General features: G+C 44.6%; 1 protein-coding gene across 1 annotated transcript; it reads left to right on the plus strand.

Moving 5' to 3' along the window:
- The first annotated feature begins 6,553 nt into the window (after positions 1 to 6,553).
- On the plus strand, positions 6,554 to 12,839 carry Fbxo48 (F-box protein 48). The gene is made up of 3 exons (XM_048435467.3): positions 6,554 to 6,686; positions 8,345 to 8,682; positions 9,134 to 12,839. The coding sequence occupies exons 2-3, from the start codon at positions 8,431 to 8,433 to the stop codon at positions 9,293 to 9,295; spliced, it is 414 nt and encodes a 137-aa protein (XP_048291424.3). The 5' UTR covers positions 6,554 to 6,686; positions 8,345 to 8,430; the 3' UTR covers positions 9,296 to 12,839.
- Positions 12,840 to 22,841: the final 10,002 nt, after the last annotated feature.

The following is a 22,841-nucleotide window of genomic DNA, read 5'->3' on the forward strand; positions in this document are numbered from 1 at the left end:
GAGCTGAACTCCAGTCCTCTGAAAGAACAGACAGCACTTTTAACTGCTGAGCCGTGAGTGCGGCTCCTTCAGTTGTTTCCTTATTGTAAGGAAAACTCATGCAAGAATTTGAACTTAGAAAATGATGTGGAAGTTTAAATAAAATATTGACGCACCTGTCAGGAGCCGACGTTCTCTCTGCCCGAGAACACAGCCAGCACACAGCATCTGACGCGGTTAGTGACACCCAGCCTTACATAATGCCCAAGGAGAGAGCAAAGTCAGAAAGGTGTATCTCCTGCCGCTAGGAACGCACCTCAGAGCTTGTCTTCATCAGTGCTCAGATTCCATCCCTCTGGGTCGTTTCCCAAAGCACTTGGGAAATTCAAGGACAGCGCCACCTGATGCTTTGTCTACCTGACATTTCCTCAAGTGCTTTTCTTTAAAAAAAATTAATTTTAAAAATTTTATGACACCCCCCTTTCTCTCTGTGTATATGTGTGTACACATGTGCGAGTACCACAACACACATGCAGATGATGTAGAAGCAGTCTTTCCTTCCACCCTGTAGGTCCAGGGATTTAAGTCAGTCACTCGTGCTTAGTGGCTGGTACCTTTGCCTGCTGAGCTGTTGTCTCCCTGCTCCACTTTCAAACATCCTTTACTCTAGCTACAGGGCCTTAGAAATGGAACGGTTTCGAGTTTTCATGTTTTATTTCCTGGGATCTATTCAACACAATTTTAAAATGTTCAAAATAGTGATAGCAAACGCTTAGTCTAATCCTATCATTGCCTTTACTCGGATCACAAACACCAGGCAGAATACCTACTAGGAACAATGAGGAGTCCTCAGAACTAACAGTGCAAATAAAATGGTGGTGAGAATTCTGGGCCTCCTTTGTTAGTTATCGCCTTTGTAACCCAGTCGGTGCCTTTGCCTCACTGCTAACTCTAACGCTGCCCTCACGGTGGCCACCAGAATGGTAGGTTTAACTTGGCTCACTTATTTACATTTTCAGTGTCAAATAAAGCCTACAGTTCTTTCTAACGGGCTCCCCCCTAAGAGTGTCTAATTGGTATAATTAGGCCAGGATGCTTTTGAGTTTCTCTATCCCCAAACATTCTACAGATTTTCTTACGGCTAACTTTCCTCTTAACTGTATACACTGCAGATTCTTTCCAACCCTTTAAACCTATATCAGACGAGGCTCGGCTCATTTCTTCCAGATTCTCCTATCCCTCCCATGCCTTCCCTTACATCTCTGTGTCATGGCTCTCACCGCCTGATCACACTGTTGACTGTGTTCTTGGCCTGTGACAGCCACACTGGTACCACTTCTTAAATCATATTGGTCTATATCTTGTGGCATACGATTAAAGGAGAAAATATAGAATATTGGCTTGGGAAATCAGAGTAATCAATGAATGGACTGTGAAACAGAATCAGTGAAACGTCATGAAGAAATGGATATAAAAGTAAGTGGGGTTTTGTGTCTGAAAGAATTTCCAGAAGGAGCTCACAGTCAGGGTCAGACGTCAGAGGGCTGTCGCAGAATAGAAAGACTTGAAAAGTATCCACTGAATAATGTCGTTAAAAAAGGTACTAGACCAAGCAGAGGGAACTGTCTCACTGGGAAGTTGTGCTGACCAGGAGCCAGGTGATGCTGGATGCCAACTGCACATAATGGAAGACGCTTGGATTTTAGGGTCACCCAGGCTTGCCCAGAGGCCCCTTCCGGCACTCACTAGCTCTGTGATCTCAGACCAGCAGCAACTCTGAAGCTAAAAGCCCTCCTCTCGGTCCAGATATGTCACCTGCCCTGAAGGGTGAATGTGAGCATGGCAGTGTTGGCATCTGCCTCATTTCTCAACCGTGATCCCTCTATTATAGCTGCTCTGTGCAATGTTCTTTCTCAGATGTCACAGCACCAGCCATCCTGAGGTGATTTCTGGGGAAAAAAGGTCTCTGTTGGCGGTAGTGACAAGTCTCGGAGTCAGGACTTTCAGCTGTAAACCTCAGAACTTTCCAGTTATAGAACCGATCAGTTCAGTGTGAGGTTCGGGAGGGCGCTGTCGGCCTCTGAGAGATTATCTGTGCTCGGCTTCCTCCTTCTCATCCTTGTCACCCCGCCACCGCTCCACTGCACCTGGCTGTGTACCCTTACATCGTACGCCCCTGTAGTCCCTGCAGCCCCTGTGCTGTCTTCTCCAGTAGCTCCTCCCTACCTTCTTGGTCCCTATGAGGAACCTTGTCTCCCGTTCAATGCCTTGTCAGCTTCTCCCTTCACATCTCAGAGGTTTATGTATCCTCAAGGCTTTATAGTTTCCGTGTTGAAAATACCCAGGCTCAGATCTCAAATCCTGTTTCTCTTTGGAAAATTTAAATTACTGTCTCACACACACACACACACACACACACACACACACACACACACGCACAATTCCTTCCTAACCCCACTATCTTATCCTGAGAAGAATACACCCCCAGATCTTCAATTCAGACCCATGGTCTGGCACTATTGAAATGTCATTTGCGATCCATATTGACCTAGCAGGTCTATTTCATTCTCTATTTGCTGGTTCTAATAGAGAACTGTGTGACAGAGGCAGAAGGCCCAGCTTCCCATTGGCCCCCTGAGCATTTCTCTGGATTGGTGGGGACCTGGACTCAGGTCAAACTGAGATTCATGGCTTCAATGCAGAAAAGAATTCAGGGTTAGCCAGAGTAAAATGCAGAGTTAGAATGAATAAAGATGTCTTCGTATCAGCTTAAGTGTGAGCATTACTATAAAGAGGGGTGCTCAGAAGAGAGGAAAACACTCAGAATGACATGATCCTCTCTGAGAGTGGCAGAGTAAGACATACCCACATGCGGGTATGGGCTTCAGAGGGAAGTCTCAGCTCAATGTCTGTTACAGCAGTCACATATAGGATGCTGGGGGAGGGTGAAGGTACTGTCTTCAAGATGCGATAAGAAACTCCATGAGATTACCTGGTGCTTCCCTGGGGCTACCTGGCATGGCTTCCGCTGAGAAGTCTAGCTCACAAGGGTACAGGAAAGTAGAACATCTTTACTATCATAGACGATGTTAACAGTTTTGTTTGAGATCCTCAGAAAATGTCTGGAGAAAAGAAGGCGGCCGACCCAAGGTTATATACATTCAGACCTCAAGCCCCAGCGCGTTATGAGCTTAAGATAAAACATATGGATACACAAAAGGGATAAAGTCCGTGCTCTCTGGGCAGCCTTTGTAGGGAATGCTGTGCTGAATTCTTGCTGCTCTGATGGTGAGAGGCTCAGTAAAATCCTGGGGTGAGCAGCCCTTCTCATGTCCCCCAGATTTCCTTGTCTCTCCATGCTTGCTGACACCCACACCTGTCCCCTTGCAGGTAAGCTTGCTCTTTCTGTGAAGCAACAAGAAGAAGGAAGGGAGCAGAAGGGAAAGGGACGGGGGAAGACTGAGAAAAAGGATAACGAAAAGGGACTTGGGAGAGAAAGGAAGAAACTTAAGATTAAGGCGAGCCTACCTTGGGGCAGGTACACTACAAGGTAACTTTTAAAATTCCACTTGTCACCAGAAAACATCGGCTTGGAGGACCAGGAAATCTGCCATAAGACAGTGTCTCCTAAAAATGACAGGGACGCTTCATCCATAATACCTCAACAATGTGACAGTTAAATAAGACCCCAATACAGGCAGCACCAATAGACAGCTAATACAATAGTGGAAAATCTTACGGGCTTTCTTACCCCTAGGCAAAAAACTATAGGCAACCAAGGAATACAGAGAAAGAATGAGTGTTCTCCAAAGAAGAGCCCCTAGTTACTTATCCAGTACCAAGTAATCAGCCCTGAACAAGTAACACTGAGCAGAATCTGTTTATACATTTAGATGTGAGTGTGTGTGTGTGTATAACAGTAATACAAAAAGGTCATAATTTCAAGAGCAAGTAGGGGAATGGGTGCATGGGAGGGACTGGATTTAGGAAGAGGAAAGGGGAAATGATGTGACTATATTTTAATAAAAAATAAAATTAAGGGCTGGAGAGATGGCTCAGTGGTTAAGAGCATACTGGCTGCTCTTCCAGAGGTCCTGAGTTCAATTCCCAGCAACCACATGGTGGCTCACAACCATCTATAATGAGATCTGGCCCCCTCCTCTGGCATGCGGGCATACATGGAATGTTGTATACATAATAAATAAATAAATCTTTAAAAAAATAAAAATAAAATAAGGGTCAGGCGGTGGTGACACGCGCCTTTAATCCCAGCACTTGAGAGGCAGAGGCAGGCAGATCTCTCAGTTTGAGGCCAGCCTCTTCTGCAAAGTGAGTTCCAGGACAGACAAGATTGTTACACAGAGAAATCCTGTTTAAAAAAAAAAGTAAAACAAAATAAAAATCTCTGGGAAAATATATGAAAATGAATAAGTATTTAAAAGACGCACGACCCATAATTTTTTTTGACATCTTTATCTCAGCAAAATGGCAGTGTGCTTGTCATAATAATTTATGAACACACACATACAGTGCTTTCTAAGGTGCCCAACCAAGGCTGATGTTTCTTTGAATGTAGCGCTTAATGAAGGCTCAACCTGTCACAGACATCTTCATGTTAGAGCACACTGTAATGCAACAAATAATACACTAATAAAAATCGGCATTTTCAAATATTTCGTTTTTAGTCTCCCAGTATATGAATGCAATAATCCCCATATTAAGTTTTAGTAAATTTTTTTTTAAAAAGTCTTAGTTTTGATGACCTCACCACTGCTCCTCCTGACACCTCTCAGATCTACTCCCCCACTCCCCCCAGTTCTCCTACTCATCTTTTCCTCTTTACTCTCATCTAGCCTTCGACTCCAATGGGTGCTGCCATTTCCTTCTGGGCGTGAGCTACCCATGGGTGCTTGCTGGACCTACCAGATGACACAGTCATAAAGAGAATTCCCTAGAAGCCAGCCATCAGCTATCTTTAACTCCTCAGTTTGGAGTGGAGGCTCTTGAACTAACCTCCCCACCCCCTTCCTGTACGCTAGAATGCTGGCTGACTTGATCTAGCTAGTGTGGGTCTTGCGCAGGCAACCACAGCTGTTGTAAGCTTATAGCTGCTGCGGCCCTGTCCTGTCCAGAAAACTGTTACTAAATTTAACACTGCTACTTAGCACGGATCTTAGGAGGAAGGAAAAAAAAACCAAAACCCTCCAATAGGTCGATGGTGCCCTCTTCTGGTTAAAGGCGACATTGTTTCAACACAATGACAGTGTTTAGCCTGGATAAAGATGTAGCAAGGACAGATTCAGAAATTTTCTAAGGGAGCATGGACTCTAAAATGACAAGGAATTCCAATCAGCAAGGAAAGAGCAAGATCTTGAAGCAGAACCCCTGGAGGAGCCCTGCTTACTAGCTTGCTTTTCATGCCTTGCTCAGTTTGCTTTCTTCCACAACCCAGGAGCAGACGGATGACGTGGGCCACAACGGACTCGGCCTGTCCACTTGGATCCTATCATCAAGAAAATGCTGCCACAGATTTGCCCACAGGCCAATCTGAGTGAGGCGATTCTTCATCTGAGATTTGAGATTCCTTCTTCCAAGGTGTCAAACTGACATTTCCTCTGGGATGTGGTTTGGATCTGATTTATGTTCTGAGAGTAGCTCACTTCCCTGGGCTCACACCTCGAGCTAAGTTCCTCTCAACGAATCTCCGGCTTATCTCAGACATTAAGTGGGAATGTGGACAGTAACTTACACTAGGTAATCAACTCTTCAATGTGTCTTCTCGGTTGAGCCAAGATTTCCAGAATCCATAACAAGATACATTGAGAGTTTCCCTATGAGACCATTGCATGCCCTGGGGTGTCCCCTGTGATGCTCTCTGACAAAGTTAGGGTGAACAAGCTCTTGGCTTCAGCATCTTTCTAATCAGAGACTTAGAGATTGTTCAAACTAAAAGTAGTAAGGTTGAAATAAGTAGACGAAGTTATAGAGAAATGCAGAACTAGATGGAGGATTGGCAAAGGGGTAAACGCTGGATGCTAGCAAACAAAGGCTCTGGAGACAAAAACAAAATGTTCAGGTAACTTAATAACCTCAGAAGCAGAAAGGTTTACGATTCCACAGCAAATAGCAGTTTCAGTAGTCCTCGATGTTTCACTATAGTTTTTGCGAGACGCACTGCATTTAGAGTCAAGCTTCCCCAGGCAGCTCCCTCAAATGTTTACTATGAAGAAACTAAGTAACGGAGTAACAAGATCTTATCATCTAAACATTCAAATAGCCACCTGTCCAAGAAAAAAAAATAAACACTACGTGAACTTAACCACGTCAGCACGTCTGGGAAGGGGCGCCAAGGTGGATAAGGGAGCGCCACCTGGAGAGCGGGAGCCTAGGCAAGCGGACCCTCGGCCGCCTGGCAGCCACATCAGGCTACCAAAACACACTGGCACTGGGAGTCCCGCCCTTCTAGAGTCCCGCCCACGCAGTGGCTGTCACTCAGAGGGGACTCTGGACCTTGTAGTCAACAGTCGCCTTTCTTTTCTTCTTTCAGGGGGGAATGAAACCCAAGTAAAACTACCAAACCCAGAAGGCACCGCGCACCCCGAATGGGAGGAGCGGAGAGCTAGAGGGCGGGACGAGAAGGCCTTCCGGAAAGGATTCAAATTCCAAGGGCTGAAATCGCGGGAGGAGCCGGATCCGCGGCTTTTTAGGTAGGCGAGGCTTCCCTGTCCTTCCCTGACGGGAGCCTGCGTGCTCCATGGCGGTCGGTTCGATTCTTCAGTCAGCACCCGTCCTCGCAGCCCCCAGGGATGCGGCCGCGCTCGGCCCGACGAGGTTGGGCTCTCCGAGAGCTAGTCTTGCCGGGCGGTCCCCTACTCCTAGTGATATTTGACAGGACTAATGGGTGGAGAGGCTGGAGATGGCCCGGAGGTTGCTGGTTGCGAGCCCTGCTCGCTCTTTCCCATAGCCCAGCTTTACTTCCCAGCACCCACAGAGGGGTCTCGCCACTGTCTGTTACTCCAGTTCGGGGTTCCGACGCCCACGTCTGGCTTCCGCTGGCACTGCAAGCGTGTTGTGCTCAGACTCACATACACACAAAACACCCATACACATAAAAATAAATCTCGGAAAGGTGGGTGGAAGGGCTAACTGAATTGTTCGCCGAGGTTGGTTCAAAAAGAAGAGGAAGAGTTTTCCAAGCATTCAATAGAAGTAGTTTAGAAGATTCCTACTGAGATTTTTGGGAACCACAGAATATTCACCTGTAAAACTTCTCCCTCTTGCAAGAGGGAATTCTTTTGACAGAAGCCATCATTTCGTTTCTAATGAAAAGCTAGGAGAAGCAGCAAAAATCTGAATGTATTGTAACCTCCTAAGAGGAGTTTCTTTTCACAATTGCTGCTTTGTCTTTAGTGTGTCAGTGTTGAGACGGGAGAAGATTCATGGCAAACATTTGATCTTGTGGGTTTTGTCTGGTTTTGTCCACCAAGCTGCTTTCTGTCTTGTGAAACCATCTAGCAGAAGTTCCCCGTTTAGTACAGCCCCTGCTCAAGGTGATGTACCCAGCCGTGCTTCCAAAAGCCTGCACTGTGATCTTGGAGAGCATTAATGAGCTGAAATCAGGCCTTAAAATCATATGCTGTTCCTAGCTGAATTATGAGCTATTTGGATTGTAGGTATCACTCGCTGATAGATTCAGGGACAGTCATCCTTAGCTCAAAATCGTTCATATACGATAGATTCAACTCTAAAACACTACCCGTAAAGTTTAGTTGGATATACGAACTTGTGCAACTGTGACCAGTTTTTCATTCTTGTCCGTTTTAGGTAAGTTTATGTCAAGAGCAAGCACCTGTCCACCACATCCAAGTAATAAAACGGTTGCTATAGAAATGACTGAAAGTCCAGCCGGTTTGTGATTGAGTCAGGTGACGAGGTCAATGGTAAAGCATCAGTTCGCACACACATACTTTCGAAAAATATTTGAAGGCGTCCTTAAAGTAGTCATTATTATGAAACTCAGGAAATACATAGTGCGGAGAATCATTTCCTGTTTTTAAAGATAAGGCTTTCCGGGAGTTGTAAGAAACAGAATATGTCGAAGCAACCATATTTCCTAAAAACGTTCAAAAAGAGGGGAGCGTGTTTATTGTCTCCCACGTACAATTCAAGTGTGCCGCCACTTCACCTTTCCGTCCTCACGCCACCTTCCCGACTTCACGGAATACGGGAGAAACACAGACAGTGGCAGACTGAGAGGCTGAAGTCAAGAAATAGGAAGCTCTTTAAATCTCAAAACTTCCTTCCTGACTCAGGATGTGTGGTTTGATCTGAAAAAGGCTGAGCGCATTTCAACTTTGCCCTGTAGGTGACCAATGAAGACAGTTGACTAAAATATCAAACTATGTAGGCAACGTCCCCCGAGAACAGTAATTTGAAAGTGCCAAGTCCAGCATGAATGCCACAGAGACTGAACAGGGAAGAACAACGAGTCAAAGTAGCTTTGATCTGCTGCCTCCAGAAGTCACTTATAAAATCTTCAGCCAGTTAGATGTTCAGAGTTTGTGCAGAGCTTCCGAGACATGCTGGGCTTGGAATCGCACGATAAGGAACAGTGACGCCTTGTGGAAGCCTCACTGCTTGACCGCAAGAGCGGTGTGCCCGAGAGAAATTGATGGTGACATCGAACGCGGTTACACCTGGCGGGTAAGTTTCACTCCACCGTGTGTTGTGGTTTTGAGAGGGCGGTTGTAGCACAGTTAGGAGAACTCTAGAATTCTGCCTGGAGTAATACGACTATAGAGGAGTAGAGTTGAATCATTTCTCTCTCTCTCTCTCTCTCTCTACCTGACTTAGTCCTCACGCTGTCTTCCACAGCCTTGTATCTCTCTCAGATCTTGAAGTCAAGAACTTCCCTTGTTGGAGGGAAATGAAGAAGTCCATTTCTTTTATTCCACCTTATGAACACAGTACATACAGTGGCCTGCCCTCTGCATGTGCACTAATCCATACAAGCACACGTGAATTTATTAGTGTGGTTATACGTGTATTTCCTCGTCCCTAATCTCAGGTCTGCGAATGAGTTTCTCTGCTTTCAGACACATTCACGAGCTAGGCACTCTGCCAGAGTTCTGAGCGATGGTATCTCCCCTCTCAGGTGACCCTCCTAAGAAATTACCAGAAGAGTAAAGTGAAGCACGCGTGGCTCAGTGGAAGATACAGCAACATCCGTTCTCCTGTTCACCTGCCGAAAAGGTGCATGTACCCGATGGATGCGGAGACATGGGGAGAAATTCTGGCTGCAGAACTGGAAAGATAAGTTGAAGAATCTCAGTAGACCTCGTGGCTTTGATCTCACATAACTGAAGTGACTCGGACTGCAAGAGAGACCTTTTAAAATCTGATAATGTTTTTCTCAGTTTTTTTAAAAAATCTAACATTTAAAAGAAAAGTCAGTTGACCGTGAAGCTTTGTTTGTATTTTGCACTTTAGCTAAAGGTTTTCAGGTTTTATGCAGTGAGAAATCTTGAAATGTTAATTATTAAAAAAATAGCATGATAGGATGATTTTTGAAATGTGCTGTTTCATGTATTTGTGCTAGACTGTTGTATTTCTTTAAGTGATAGAATTTACTGTTATTTTCTATTTAATCCTTCAAGAATTCAGGGGCTCCCTGAAGAAACTTACTAAAGGATTCATTATAAATCGGTATAGATACAGACTTGTCTGACTTATACCAAATGAGAGTAGTTGCAATGTATGTAGATTAGTAATAAAATTCCATGCTGATAACACTTTTCAATTCAGTGGAGCAGGCTGAATTGTCAAATAATGAAAGCGATTTTAAAATGTGTTGAACCTAAGGTTTGTTTACACTTGATCTGGTCTTGAGTTGAAACTCAAATTAAGCTTTACATTATCTTTCTAGGAACCTAAAATTGGTCTCAGAAACTGAGACTGTGTTTGAAAAGCTGCAGAACTCTTAAGGATGATTGGAACCACTGAAAGTGGTTCACCTTAGTCAACTACATCCGACATCCTGGTCGCGCCACCTAGTGGACTCCTAGATGCTTGTCCTTACTTGAGACCGTGTCTTCTTCACGCCCTGTTTGATCTTGTTAAAGTGTATCTTTGCAAGAAGGGGCCTTTTTTCAACTCTGTTTCTTTTTTTCACAAAAGGAGATTTTGTAACAGCATTTCCTCTAACAGGTTATACCACTTGAATCTGTAAGCCATAGTAAAATGTGTCTACAGAATCGTCACTCACATGGAGTTTTCTATAGTCATTATGCTTTACCTTTCTGTTGCTGTTCTGTTTCTACCTGCTAGGACTAGACTGATTTAGTCCTGCTCTGGATGCACTATTTGGATGTGTGAAGACAGCCGGCCTGTCTCTTCCTATTGTCTTCTCCCCCTTCTTTCTGATAGCCACATGCCATACTTTCTTGGCCAAGCAGCGCAGTCTGCTGCTCGTGCCCCTTAACAAAGGTGTGGTTGGGGAGGAAGATAGCCTGCTGATTTCCTTAGGAAGAGATGATGGAAAAGCACTTTGAAATCTTGAGACCCCAGAAGGGAATCAGTTAAGCACTTATGGCACGCCTACTGCGTGTGCATGCGGGGGTTGTGGGCCGTGTCCTGTGACGAGCTTTCTGCCTTTCTCCTCTCTCTGCTAGGAAAGAATGGCCCAACGAGGGGGAATCATCCTCCACTCACGGCTCCCTCTCTGTCAGCCTCCGTGTTGAGGCTCAGAGTGGAACATGCCTGAAACTGCCTCTTTCTTAAGCTGGAGGACAAAAGGGATGGCACCGTTTCCTACCGCACAGAGAAGAGGCCCTCAGTCAGAGAGCACACAGCCAGCAGAAACAAAGGAAGCAGGAGAGAGGGTGATGGTAACAGCTGACTCGGTCAGTCCCCTTGTCTAAACAGCGTAAATTGCACTAGAAACCCTGCCCTACCATAGGGCTTTCTTACTGTTGGACAAGTGTGTGACACTTGTGGTTTACGTTGGTGTCTTAGTTTTGCACTCGGAACCCTACCTGCGGGGCTCCCTTTGCCTATTTTTCAAGGATGTGATCCTTGTGGGTTTTGTTAGTGTCTTTGTTTTAGAGATCTCAGCCCTTGCTTTGACTCCTTCCCTTAGTCCTATTGATTCTGTGTCCCAAAGGCAATCCCTTGCCTCCGATGTCCCAAGCATTCATTTCTTTTTCTACCTTCTATAACTATTCTTCCCACAAAAAAAAAAATTGAAATTGCTGCTAAGATACAAGTAAACTACATCCTAATGTCTTTGATACGTTTTTGTCATTGACTTGTCTTTCACTCAGTTCTTGCCGTTCTTGGGCTGGAGACAAGCATCTCGTTTCTCTTCGCACACTCCAGCCAGTCTCTGAGTTTCCTTCGGAGACCCGCCATCCTAAAAGATGTTGCTGTTCACCTGTTCACGGAGGTCAGACTGTTGTCCTCTTCTCCACTCTGAACAGCTACTTCCCATCCTCACTGCCATTGTTGGTGCTTCTGGTGTCTGGATTCCTGACTCCACGTCACACTTGCCCATGTTCTTCCAGACGCGCCTGTGCCAACCTGTGGGCATCGCAGCTGAGTCGCTCATACTGGAGCCAGAGCTCATTAAAGTAGCAGATCAGTTACTCCTTGGGCCCCTGCCCTGGAGAGTGGCCGGGGCTAGAGGTAGTTCACCCCGTTTCTGCTTTCCTCATCCTGCGACCATCCAGCCAAGGATCAGCTCTTACCGCTTTAGCTATCTAAATATGGGAGCAATCCAACCCTTCTCCGTGTTTTCTCTCCCCCTTACTTCTTACCTTTTTTGAAGTTGGCATGGCTAAGACACCCTCCTGTACTCCTTCCACTCACTGCTGATAGACCAGTCTTCCTAAGAGCCCTCAGACTAGCGCGTCACCTCTCACTTAGGCCATTTGCTACGTTCAGGTAGAGAATGGCTCTAAAAAGGGAGGCCCTTAATGACGCGCCCTGGCTTAGCCCTGCAGCCTTTGCTCTCATAGCTTTCCATTCTGTGTCTTTCAGTGCAGTCAGACTGAATAGCATTTGCAGCTGCCCGGCCATGCTTGCTCCCTTATGTCTGCCCCACTATACAGGTCATGTGATAGACACACCTACAGGGTTGTCCCCTTCCTCCACCATCAGCTCTTGACTTGGCAGAATCTTTCACCTCGAGCCCACCCATACCTGTATTGTTCTGGATTAAGTTATTCTTCTAAAGTTCATATATATCTTTCTTTATCACGTTCTCCTCAAAAGCTATCACACTTTGTTGAGTTGTCTGTCTACCTGCCCCTATGGATTGTGAATTTCTTAGTGACAGGAATCATATTTTAATTTATTTTTCTGTGTCTAAATCTGCCCTAGGTTTGTTTGCTAAATTTTTTTAGTAACAGCTGGGCAGTGGTGACACATGTCTTTAATCCCAGCACTCGGGAGTCAAAGGCAGGTGGATCTCTGTGAGTCTGAGGCCAGCCTGGTCTACAAGAGTTCCAGGACAGGCTCTAATGCTACAGAGAAACCCTGTCTTGAAAAAAAAAAAAAAGCAAAAGAAACAACCTAAAAAATAATCTTAGTAACTTATTATATTATTTATTAGTAGTAATCCTATTCAGAATGTACAAAAATGTATTATTGTGATAATATAAAATATATTTTATTTTAGTAGCAAGTTATGATTAGTGGAGAAGACGATATTAAAATGCAAAATATAATTGTGCAGTGTATAAGCTACTTATGCTAATGTTAAATTATACATGATTGTTTAGTCATCAAAGGTGTGTGTGGAACTTAAAGTGTTTTGCTATATCTTTAATAAGCACTTGAAAATAAATTCAGTTTTTAAAATATCACATCCTCATTCTCTTCTGTTATTCGCCACCCTAGTGAATTTCTAGTATTTCCTTGGCAAGGTAAGTGAATAAACCTCAAATTGTTTTCTCTTTTGTTCAAACCATTCTTTTTATAACAAGGAACACTTTGGAACTTGAGTGATGAGTTGTGTGGTGAGGGCTTAAAGGGAATACTCATTTATCAAACCAAACCATTTGGGAACATGAGTGGGTGGAGCCAATGGAAGGAAGATGTGCCCTCATTAATAGATAAAATGTCGTGGTGACTGTCCATGCTGTGTGACGGGGCAAGATTAATAAAAAGAAGTTTAAAGTTTTTCCCAATTTTTTTTCCAAAATCATAATCAATTTGATTTACTATTTAAAAACTTAGAAATCTTTCTCTTGTCATTTCTGGTAACCTAGTCTTGGAAAATTATCAGTAGAAAAATGCATAGGAACTATAGACCTTAAGACTTGAATATGTATAAACCTAATTTGAAAAATATAGCATATTTTAATTCCCCCCTTTCTGTGATTTTGTGTTACTTGTTGTCTGACTTAAAATGTTCTAACATTGTTGGCAAAGCTATGTTGAATCATAACATCAATAAACAAATGGAGAAGGGTGCATGAAGTGAACCCAAGTAGTTTTATTTAACATTAAGTCAAAATCACTAAGATACCAAACATGTGAAATTAGGTCCATCATGAGCAAAGTTGGTTATGTACGGTAGCCAACGTTTCTTGGATGCCTGCCCCGTACCAGTGCTGAGCTTATGAGTGGGTGGGTGCCTCTACCCCCACCCCTCACTTTATGAACTAAGAACTGAAATAAAACAGTCTGGCAGCATAGCCATACCACTATAAGAGTGTGTAACGCTTGGTGAGTGGCCAACTGAGTTTACAAGATATGTGTAGTACTGCTCAAGTGGGTTTTAATACTTCAAGATGAAAGACCAAGAATGTTGTAGTCCCTTTATACTCTGAAAACTTTCAAGCCCACGGAAAAGCAAATATATGTATATGGTGTCTGTCTGTATGTAATATGTGATATAGATCTCATATCTATATGTCTATATTTTTTCCTAATTTTGGCCGAGGCATTTTTCAAATCTGATACTTTTCCCCTAAATAGTTCAGTGTGGATCTCCTGAGGACACTCTCGTTCATATATGCACTATCACTACATCTAATAGTACTCTTTCTTACTATCTGATTTACAATTCATTTAAAAGTTCCCAATGGCCCCCAAAATATACTTTTTTAAAAAATTTTGTGTTCAAATAAGACTGTGTATCTGGTTCTGGTATCTCTCTCATCTCTCAATCTCTCTCTCTCTCTTTCTCTCTCTCTCTCTCTCTCTCTCACACACACACACACACACACACACACACATCTCAACCTCTCTCACCCTTACTCCCCCTCCTCTCTCTCTATCTAACTATCTATCTATCTATCTATCTATCTATCTATCTATCTATCTATCTATCTTACCTGCCTTCTGTCCCTTCCCCAGGCTCCCAGTACTCTTTTATTCTTATTTTTCAAGATTATCCCCCTTTTAAAGATGATGATTATCTTATGGGTCATTCCTTATCTGATGTGGTCTTTACAATTGGATTTGGATGAAAAATATTTAGCAATATTTTTCTAGGGGGCTGAAAAAGTAAGCAAAGAACCTCTGTGAAGCAAAGGGAACTTTTTACAGTCGCACAGTCCTGAAGACACGGTGGTTACAGTTGACCTAGTAGAGAGAAAGGATTGGGTGGACAACTAAAGTTTTCAGCTGAAACCTCCAGGGGCTCCACACAAAGGCTCCAACTTCTGTTCAGTTGGATTCTTGATTTCATGAAGGCAGGTAAACCCACTGCTCCAAAGATGACAGGGTAAGTCCTGGCTAGATGTCACTCAGAGCCACTACAGTTACCCATGTTCAGCACCTGTATTAAAAACAAATATGAAGCAAAAGGCAGTTGTAGGGATGAAAAGTAGTGAGGAGAAAAGAAACGGGTCCACAGAGCCAGAGTCGCAGGGTCTAGCTAGTGGAGTGATTGAGGATTTGAAAATAAAGATAAAAATGTGTGCAGGTGGATAGGAGAAAGATAAATGAGGCTAGTTCAAAATAGAGACTTTGGCCAGAAAGCTAGAGAATTGGAGGGTATGGAGGAGAGGAAACGGAAATGCCAGAATAGAAAACTATACCTACAAAGTAGGACTAAGGTATAAAAGAAAATTAGAATATTATTTTAAAAATTAATAAATTGAGAAATAGCACCTACCTCTGGCCTGCTCATGACCTTCCAGAGCGAACCATTGCTCCAAGGACAACAGCAGAACAAAGCGGGTCTCACATTTCTGTCTCACAAAGGAGCTACTATTTTATTCTCTTCTTCTACCAGCCCTCACAACCCCGACTTCTCTTTACCTGCCATACAGTTCCCATGTACCTCAGACCTCAGCCTTACACACACACACACACACACACACACACACACACACACACACGTGCGTCTACGTACGACCTTTAGATGGTATCAGAGAACCCATAGTGGTAACTGACCTCCCAAGGCCTGATGGGTGGTCTTCAGGCAGAACAACCACGCTCACTCTGCTCTTCAGAGACCCAGAAGTTGGGAGCTGTCCCCTTCACTGATGCTTATGTCTGGTGCCCTCTATTACCTGGTTGGTCTTGGCCATTGGAACAGTAAACTACCTTTCTCCTCGTGTTGCTTCAAGCTCTCCCCTCACTCGCTGACCCCAGCGCTAGTCAATCCCAGGCCCTTGTCCACAACTGAGGCCCAGACTTCATCTTTTGGACTAACCTGCTGTCTTCAGTCCTGTCCGATACCTTAGCAGGCATCCACATCTTTATAGATTGTGTTCTTGAATTGCTGTCGTCCCGCACACTCCAATAGCTTTCCACGGTAGAGTTTCCCCACCTCTTCCCCGAGGCAGGCATTTGGCTGGGAAATCTTGCCTGGCCCTGTCAAAGTCCTAGGGACCTAAGCTGGAGCACTGTCTTCGCCAGCACCCTTCCCTGCATAAAACAAGTCCAAAACAGGTAAAACCCTTGACCGTGTTTGTCTTCCTTTCCCGTCTAGTTGACACCCAGAGTGACTTCTAAGGTACTAAGACATGGAAATGCCAATGACTGAAGAATAAGTCTGATTTGAATGATTTCTTAGAGGGACACAGAGCATGGAGTATTTTTTAGTTTTGCCAGTGCACTTTTTTTATTGCAATAACATTTTTTCATTTATTTTACATACTAACTAGTTTCTCCTACCTCCTCTCCTCCCGCCCTCTCCCCTTCCCCACTTTCCCCCTCCCCATCTGCTCCTCCACCATCTCCATTCAGAAAAGTGCAGTCCTCACATGGGCTTGCGCAAAGCATGGCACATCAAGTTGGGGCAGGACTGTGCTCCTCCCTTTTGTCGAGGTAATCCAGCATGGACAACAGGTTACCAAAAGCCAGCTAAGTGTCAGGGAGTGGTCCTGTTCTCACTGTTAGAGGCCTTACTAAGAGACCAAGCTACAGGATTGCCACACACCTGCAGAGGACCTAGGTCAGTCCCATGCAGGCTCCCTAACTGTTGGTCCAGCATCCTTGAGCTCCCACAGAGCTCAGGTGATCTCTCTGTGGGTTCTCCCATCGTGACCCCCCACCCCCGTGGTACAATCCCTCCTCCCTATCTTCTGCAAGACTCTCAGAGCTCAGTGCTTGTCTGTGGATCTCTGCCTCTGCTTCCATCAGTTACTAGATAGATCGTCTCTGATGGCAATTAGGGAACTCACCAATCTGCTTACAGTAGATGGCCAGTTCAGGCACTCTCTCCACTCTTGCTAGAAGTCTTAATTGGAGATCATCCTTGTGGGTTCCTGGGGGTGTCCCCGAAGCCAGATTTCTTCCTAACCCTGAAATGCCACCATTAAGATGTCTCTTTTGTTACTCTCCCCCTCTAACCTGCCTCCTGAACCCAGCCCACCCAACCTGCTCCCTCTAGTTCCCATTCCTTTATCCCCTCCATCCCTGCTCCTGGTTTACCCAGGAGATCTTTTCTACTTCCCCTTCCCAGGGAAATCCATGTATCCCTTTTCGGACCATTCTTGTTATCTAGACTCTCTAAGGCTAAAGATTGCAGTTTGATTATCCTATACTTTACTCCTAATAACCACTTATGAGTGAGTGTATACCTTGTTTGTCTTTCTGGGTCAGGGTTGCCTCACTCAGGATGATTTTTTTTTCTAGTTCCATCCATTTGCCTGCAAATTCCATGAGGTCGTTATTTTTTACAGCTGAGTTGCACTCCACTGTGTAAAGGTGCCACATTTTCCTTATCTGCTCCTTGGTTGGGGGGCATCTAGGTCGTTTCCAGGTTCTGGCTATTGTGAGTAGTGCTGCTCGGGACATAGCTGAGAAAATGTTCTTGTGGTGTGGGTCTATGTCACACACATACACACACACACACACACACCCCTCAATTGCCATATCTGGAGCTGCCTTTCCCTTTATGATAGATTGAAACTCTGAACTCTGAAACCAGGAACCAAAGTAAATCTCCCCTTCCTTACAGTGATTGTTCTCTGCCAGGTGTTGTGGTAACAAAAAAAAAAAAATGCAGAAATTGGAGAAAGGAAGGTAGATGAGTTATGCCAGGGAAATAGTACCAATTGGCTACCGCTGTCTAAGAACTCGGAAGGGGGGCTGATTAAATGACTTTATATTGAGAAGGAATTGAATGGATTGGATCAAGGTAGATCAACAATGGCCATCTCACACTGGAGCAGCCAAGAATCCAGTAGTTGCTCAGTTCAAAAGGATAGGTGTCTCGGCAGTCCCGATCTGGCAAGAAGGGCCGGGAGGATTCCAGAAGAGCTGCTGGTCATCAGTCAACATGGGGAACCCATATTTGAAGCCGGTTCTGATATCAGCGAAGTAGGGTAGCTAGACTAGTCCACAAGAGTGAGGACAAGCAGGCAAAATTTCCTTCTTCCATGGTGTTTTATTTAGGTGGCCACTAGATGGCGCTCACATTTAGGGTGGGTCTTTACATTTCAAATAATTTTACCAAAAAAAAAAAAAAAGTCCTTCACAGCAGTGCCCAGAAGGTTGCATTTTAGTTGATTTCAGGTCCAGTCAAGTTGACAACCAAGACTGAACATCTTGGGGACTTTCTCAAGGAATGAGGGCCGTTTCTATAAACTTTAAAAAGTAAGAGAATGGATTCTGCCCTAGCACTCCAAGAAATGTAGCCTTGCTCACATCTTGAGACTCAATTCAGACTTACAATCTCCAACACTGTAAGAAATAGATTTGTATCATCGTAAGCCACACACTGTGGTAATTTCTTAAAAGAGCAATAGAAGGGAAGGGGCAGAGCCAAGGTGGCCATGGCACCCACAGCTCCTCTGACAGACTAGGGGTGGAGATCAAGTCGAGTCTCCCCGTCACCCTAGCTCTGGGTATCCTACAACAGCCCACAGCTGATGGCTGATGACCCACAGTGGCCATTCAGGTCTCGGTGCACAGGTGAGAGACGCCACTACCAAGACAGTTCATCACACACACACACACACACACACACACACACACACACACACACACACGCCCATCAGCCAGTGAACCCCAAGTCCAAGCTGTAGTCCTGCCCTGCTGCAAAAAGGCGTCTACAGAGCTTGCAATATCTCTGGAACAACCACAACAAAAAGGTAGGTCTGATGGGAAGATGCTTTTTAAAAGTGGATTCACAAATTGGAAGGAAAGATCGTGGAGTAGATGCGTTTGCCTGAGAACGCGCAACTAGAGACGTGTTGGGGAAGGGTATGGGAGAGCATGGCCCCAGCGGATAAAAACATGCCATTAGTAAACGCCAGCATGGAGGATGGAGCCACTCCTGCTGCTCACCATGCTGGGAGGAGAACACAGGTCACAGTGCTACCTGAGGCTCACAGGGGAATGGAGGAGAGAGTGGCGGATGAGGGCACTGAAGACATGGGGACATCACGGAACCACTACAAGTACAGCCATGCTGCTCCCCGTTCTGGGAAGATGGGAGATGAGTTTGAGGCACTGCCCACAAGCTGCAAACAGTGCCTGGTGAGCTTCTGGGCAGCCAGCACCTCAGATGCACTGCATAACCGAAAGACCACCCTGACTGGGCAACAGCAGGTTATCCAAGACGAATCTGGGCAATGGTCCGGGAATTACGGTGCTTCAGAAGCTAGAAACCTTGAACCAGAGCTGTAAAGCTGATCAAAACTATCCTGTGGGGCCTGCTGCAGTTTGCAATGCCACTTTAACCAGTAAACATGAGACAGAGAAGTGGGAAAGATGGAGGAACAGGGCAGTGGGTGGGCGGTAGACAGAAGCAGAACTAGAGATGCGGCAGAGGTAATAGGTATGGGAGCAGGCTGCGATGGATCGGGGTGCAATATGTGGAAACTGCGGATGATCAGTAAAAATAATACGTTGAAAAAGAGAACAGTAGAAAACAAATGCAATAAATTTTATAGAAAGGACATATGAAATAAAGGAAGTATACTCATCTTAAGTAAACAGCTTGAATGTTCGCCTTTTGTACATTAATCCACAGATGTATCTAGCTCAGGCTATGGAAAAATACATAAAGTTGGTTCTCTCCTGCATCTTCCCAGGTCACAACCCCTATAAGAAGAAAAGGTGTTTTAATCTGCTTACATATAGCGCTCTGACAAGCGTGTGGGACTTTCCCTCCCATTAAGTAATCCTGTAGACACTGCCTGTGTCCTACAGTTACGCTATGCTACCGACCAACAGTTAACATAGACTCCATGAATTAAGGGTACACTCTCACAAGAGCATTTCACACAACCCAGAAAAGTGGCTTCTGTGTAAACGCCAGTTTGTTTGGATGGATTCCACTCAAGAACACAAGATGGAGAGGGGCACAGGGCAAGGGAGGAGGTCTCTAGTGGGTCCACACTGTTGACACATCCACACTGTTGACTGACAAAGCCAGCGCTGACCTTCACAGGAACCAGAGTGTATTCTTGAGTCAAATATGAGTGACCATGGCTTAGGCATCTGAACTGAAGTTAACCCCAAACCCCTGCTACAGTGTTGTAGCATGGACATGAATTTTCACTGTAACAGAACAAAGTCATAAATCAAGGAATTTTTCTCAATACATTGGTAGAAACACCAGATAGGTTATGAGGTGTTGCCTGGCTAATAAAAACTCAAAGATAGATATTAGGGTTCAAGCTGATCAGAAATGCAAACCATTCAAGCCACTAGAGAGCTCTTACCTCTACGAAAGCTTCAGACTGAAAGAGAGAGAGTTCCTGTCTCATTCTGTCTTTTATTCCTCTCTACTACGGAGATTAAAGGCGTACACCACCACCACCTGGCCTCTATGGCTAACTAATATGGCTGCTGGAATTAAAGGTGTACACTACCTCTGCCTGGCCTGTATGACTGACTAGTGTGGCTAGCTTTGCACTCTGATCTTTGGGCAAGCTTTATTTGTTAAACAAAATATCACTATAATGAGGATTACAACAAGGTAGAGAAATCTCAGTTATGGGTATTGGATTTCATCTGAGGACATTCTTAGACTATTAGACTCACAGACACTAAAGGTCTTTTCAGAAGGTGATTTGATAGACACACTGAGTCTATTAAGCAAAACAATAGTAATAGCCTACCCAGTAGGGTCTATGCCCTGCCCCGGACACAGGCATTTGACCAAGTATAGTACCGAACATGAATTTTCTCCTGTGCAGTGGACCTCAGATCCAACCAGAAAGCCATTGGTTACACCCTTAATAGTCATGGCACTACTCCACCAATAGATTCTTATTACCCTCCCAGCTCTTTGCTTACTTTCTGTCTTAATATAAGATCTTACGGTTTCCCATCTGACTCCTGAATTTTAGGAAAATGAATATATTTGACAGGTTAGGCCTTCTTCATGCTGTGACAAAATACTTGCCAAGACAACTTAGAAGAAGGGTTTGTTGTTGTTGTTGTTTGCAAATTCCAAGGTTTCAGTCCACTGTGGTTACTGAGGGGGGTGAACCAGGGCAGGGTAAATTATGGCACACAGGAATCAGTGCAGAGTGGAAATAAGGAGAGACTAAGATATAGCTCTCCAAAGACATAACCACATCGACCTACTTCCTCCAGCTAGCAGTTATACCAATCCTGATGTGGAAAGTCCTTCTGTATATGTGTGGCTTTTATTGGTTGATGAATAAAGCTGTTTGGGCCCATGGACAGGCAAAATATAGCTAGGTGGGAAGTCCAAACAAAGATACATGGAGAGAGAAGAAAGAGTCAGGGAGACACCATGTGGCTGCCCAAGAAGAGAGATGCCAGCCGCAGCCAGAATAGAGACAGCATCACGGTCATGTGGCAACACACAGATCAGCAGAAATGAGTTCATTTATAAGAGAGAGCTAGCCAGTGATTGCCTGGGCCATTGGCCAAACAATTATATTTAATATATTAGCCTCTGAGTGATTATTTCCTAAGTGGATGCTGAGACCCAGCGGGCGGGAGAGAAGCCAGTTCAGCGGGACCAGGCAAGACAGAGAAAAGCTTCCGGCCACAGTCTCCCAGCAATCTTGAATCTAGCATGGGTTAAGCTATCCATTCATTTAATCGGAGCTACCATGAACTAATTAGCTCTAAAAATTCCTACTATGAACATATTTTAAAATGTGTTAAACTGATCCCCTCTGCCTTGGGCTTCTCTCAATTTAGTCAAGTTGGCATTGTTAACCGCTACAGTTCAGTAACGTTGTATCCCATGGCACAGGCAATAGTACAGTTGGAGAGGAGCTGAGGTTTGGAAAAGAAGCAGTATTAACTGTTTAAGGAACCTACGTTTCACATGGGGTTTTGGGCTCAAATATATAAAGTAGATAGGTAGTTGTGGGAAAGGGAAGTCTATTTGGAGGTTCTTGAAATTATTCCAGACAATAAATGGTCGAGTTCTGATCTAAACACAGAAATAGAAATCTCTAAGAAGGATGATTTTAACATGTATTAAGATTGGGGAACTAGTGAACTCAAGGAGATAATGTAACTGAGGGATGTGCTAGCACAAAGTTAAACCTGTTTTATGGGTCTAGTTCCTCATCTTTTCTCACCTAGAATAACTCTTTAACTAAATCTTATAGTATGTGGCCATTTTGTCTATAATTTGAGCACTCTGAAAAAGAAAGAGAAATCTGTAGCTAGAATCAGAGTCTGTTCTTGTGAGGACAGAACATTGAGAATGAAATGTGCCCAGCTTTCCAAATGACTTGCTGATCCCCTTAAAGAATGCCACACAGTGCTCAGCACTGGACTTCACGGCTCACATGCTGGACCCACAGAGGTGGTGATAGCTCCATCAGCATTGGAAAGTAGAAGCCGAGGCTGTGGTCCCTGTATGTGGGCTGTATATCCACCGCTGTGACCGCCTCATTCATATGCCCTTTGTGCCACTGCCGTGGGAATTTCCGACAAGGGCCGACGCACACAACAGGCCAAATGATGCGGGGGTGGAAGCTTCTGGGGACATTAGGATATGACACACACTTATCTTCACACTCTACACCCATTCCCTGATGTCCATCCATATGCTTCTTCCCTAGAACTCCTTGACTCTGATCCTTCAGTCTGAACAATTAGAGACTATTCACGACTGTTCATGAGTTCATAACTATGTTATCAGCTTGGCTCACTGCTCCACCCAAGACAGAAGACCCCATACACTGCTCAAAGCACTGCCAGGGGAAGGTGCCCTTTGTTATTCTTTCCAGGGCAACTCTCGTTAGATTTTAATCGGAGTCTCCTCACCCAGTCTCTACTTCCTTGCACTTGTTGCCTAATTTAGTCATGGCCTTTCCCTTTCTCAATAAGCTTCTTTCATACCTTATCCTACCTCGGAATCACCTCCTTTAAGAGTCCAACTGGCATTCTTGTCCATCTAGAGATGTGACATTGAGCGAAAGGGAGGAAGAGCACAGGTAGGCTGAGTCTTTACA

This window comes from Myodes glareolus, chromosome 8 (assembly GCF_982192425.1).
Source record: "Myodes glareolus chromosome 8, mMyoGla1.1, whole genome shotgun sequence".
NCBI lineage: Eukaryota > Metazoa > Chordata > Mammalia > Rodentia > Cricetidae > Myodes > Myodes glareolus.

What these genes read in the sequence shown, in the direction of transcription:
- Fbxo48 (XM_048435467.3), top strand. Translation starts at nt 8,431, where the DNA reads ATGAATGCCACAGAGACTGAACAGGGAAGAACAACGAGTCAAAGTAGC. An exon ending in AACGCGGTTACACCTGGCGG is followed by an intron (nt 8,683 to 9,133) that starts GTAAGTTTCACT and finishes CTCCCCTCTCAG; the next exon opens with GTGACCCTCCTAAGAAATTA.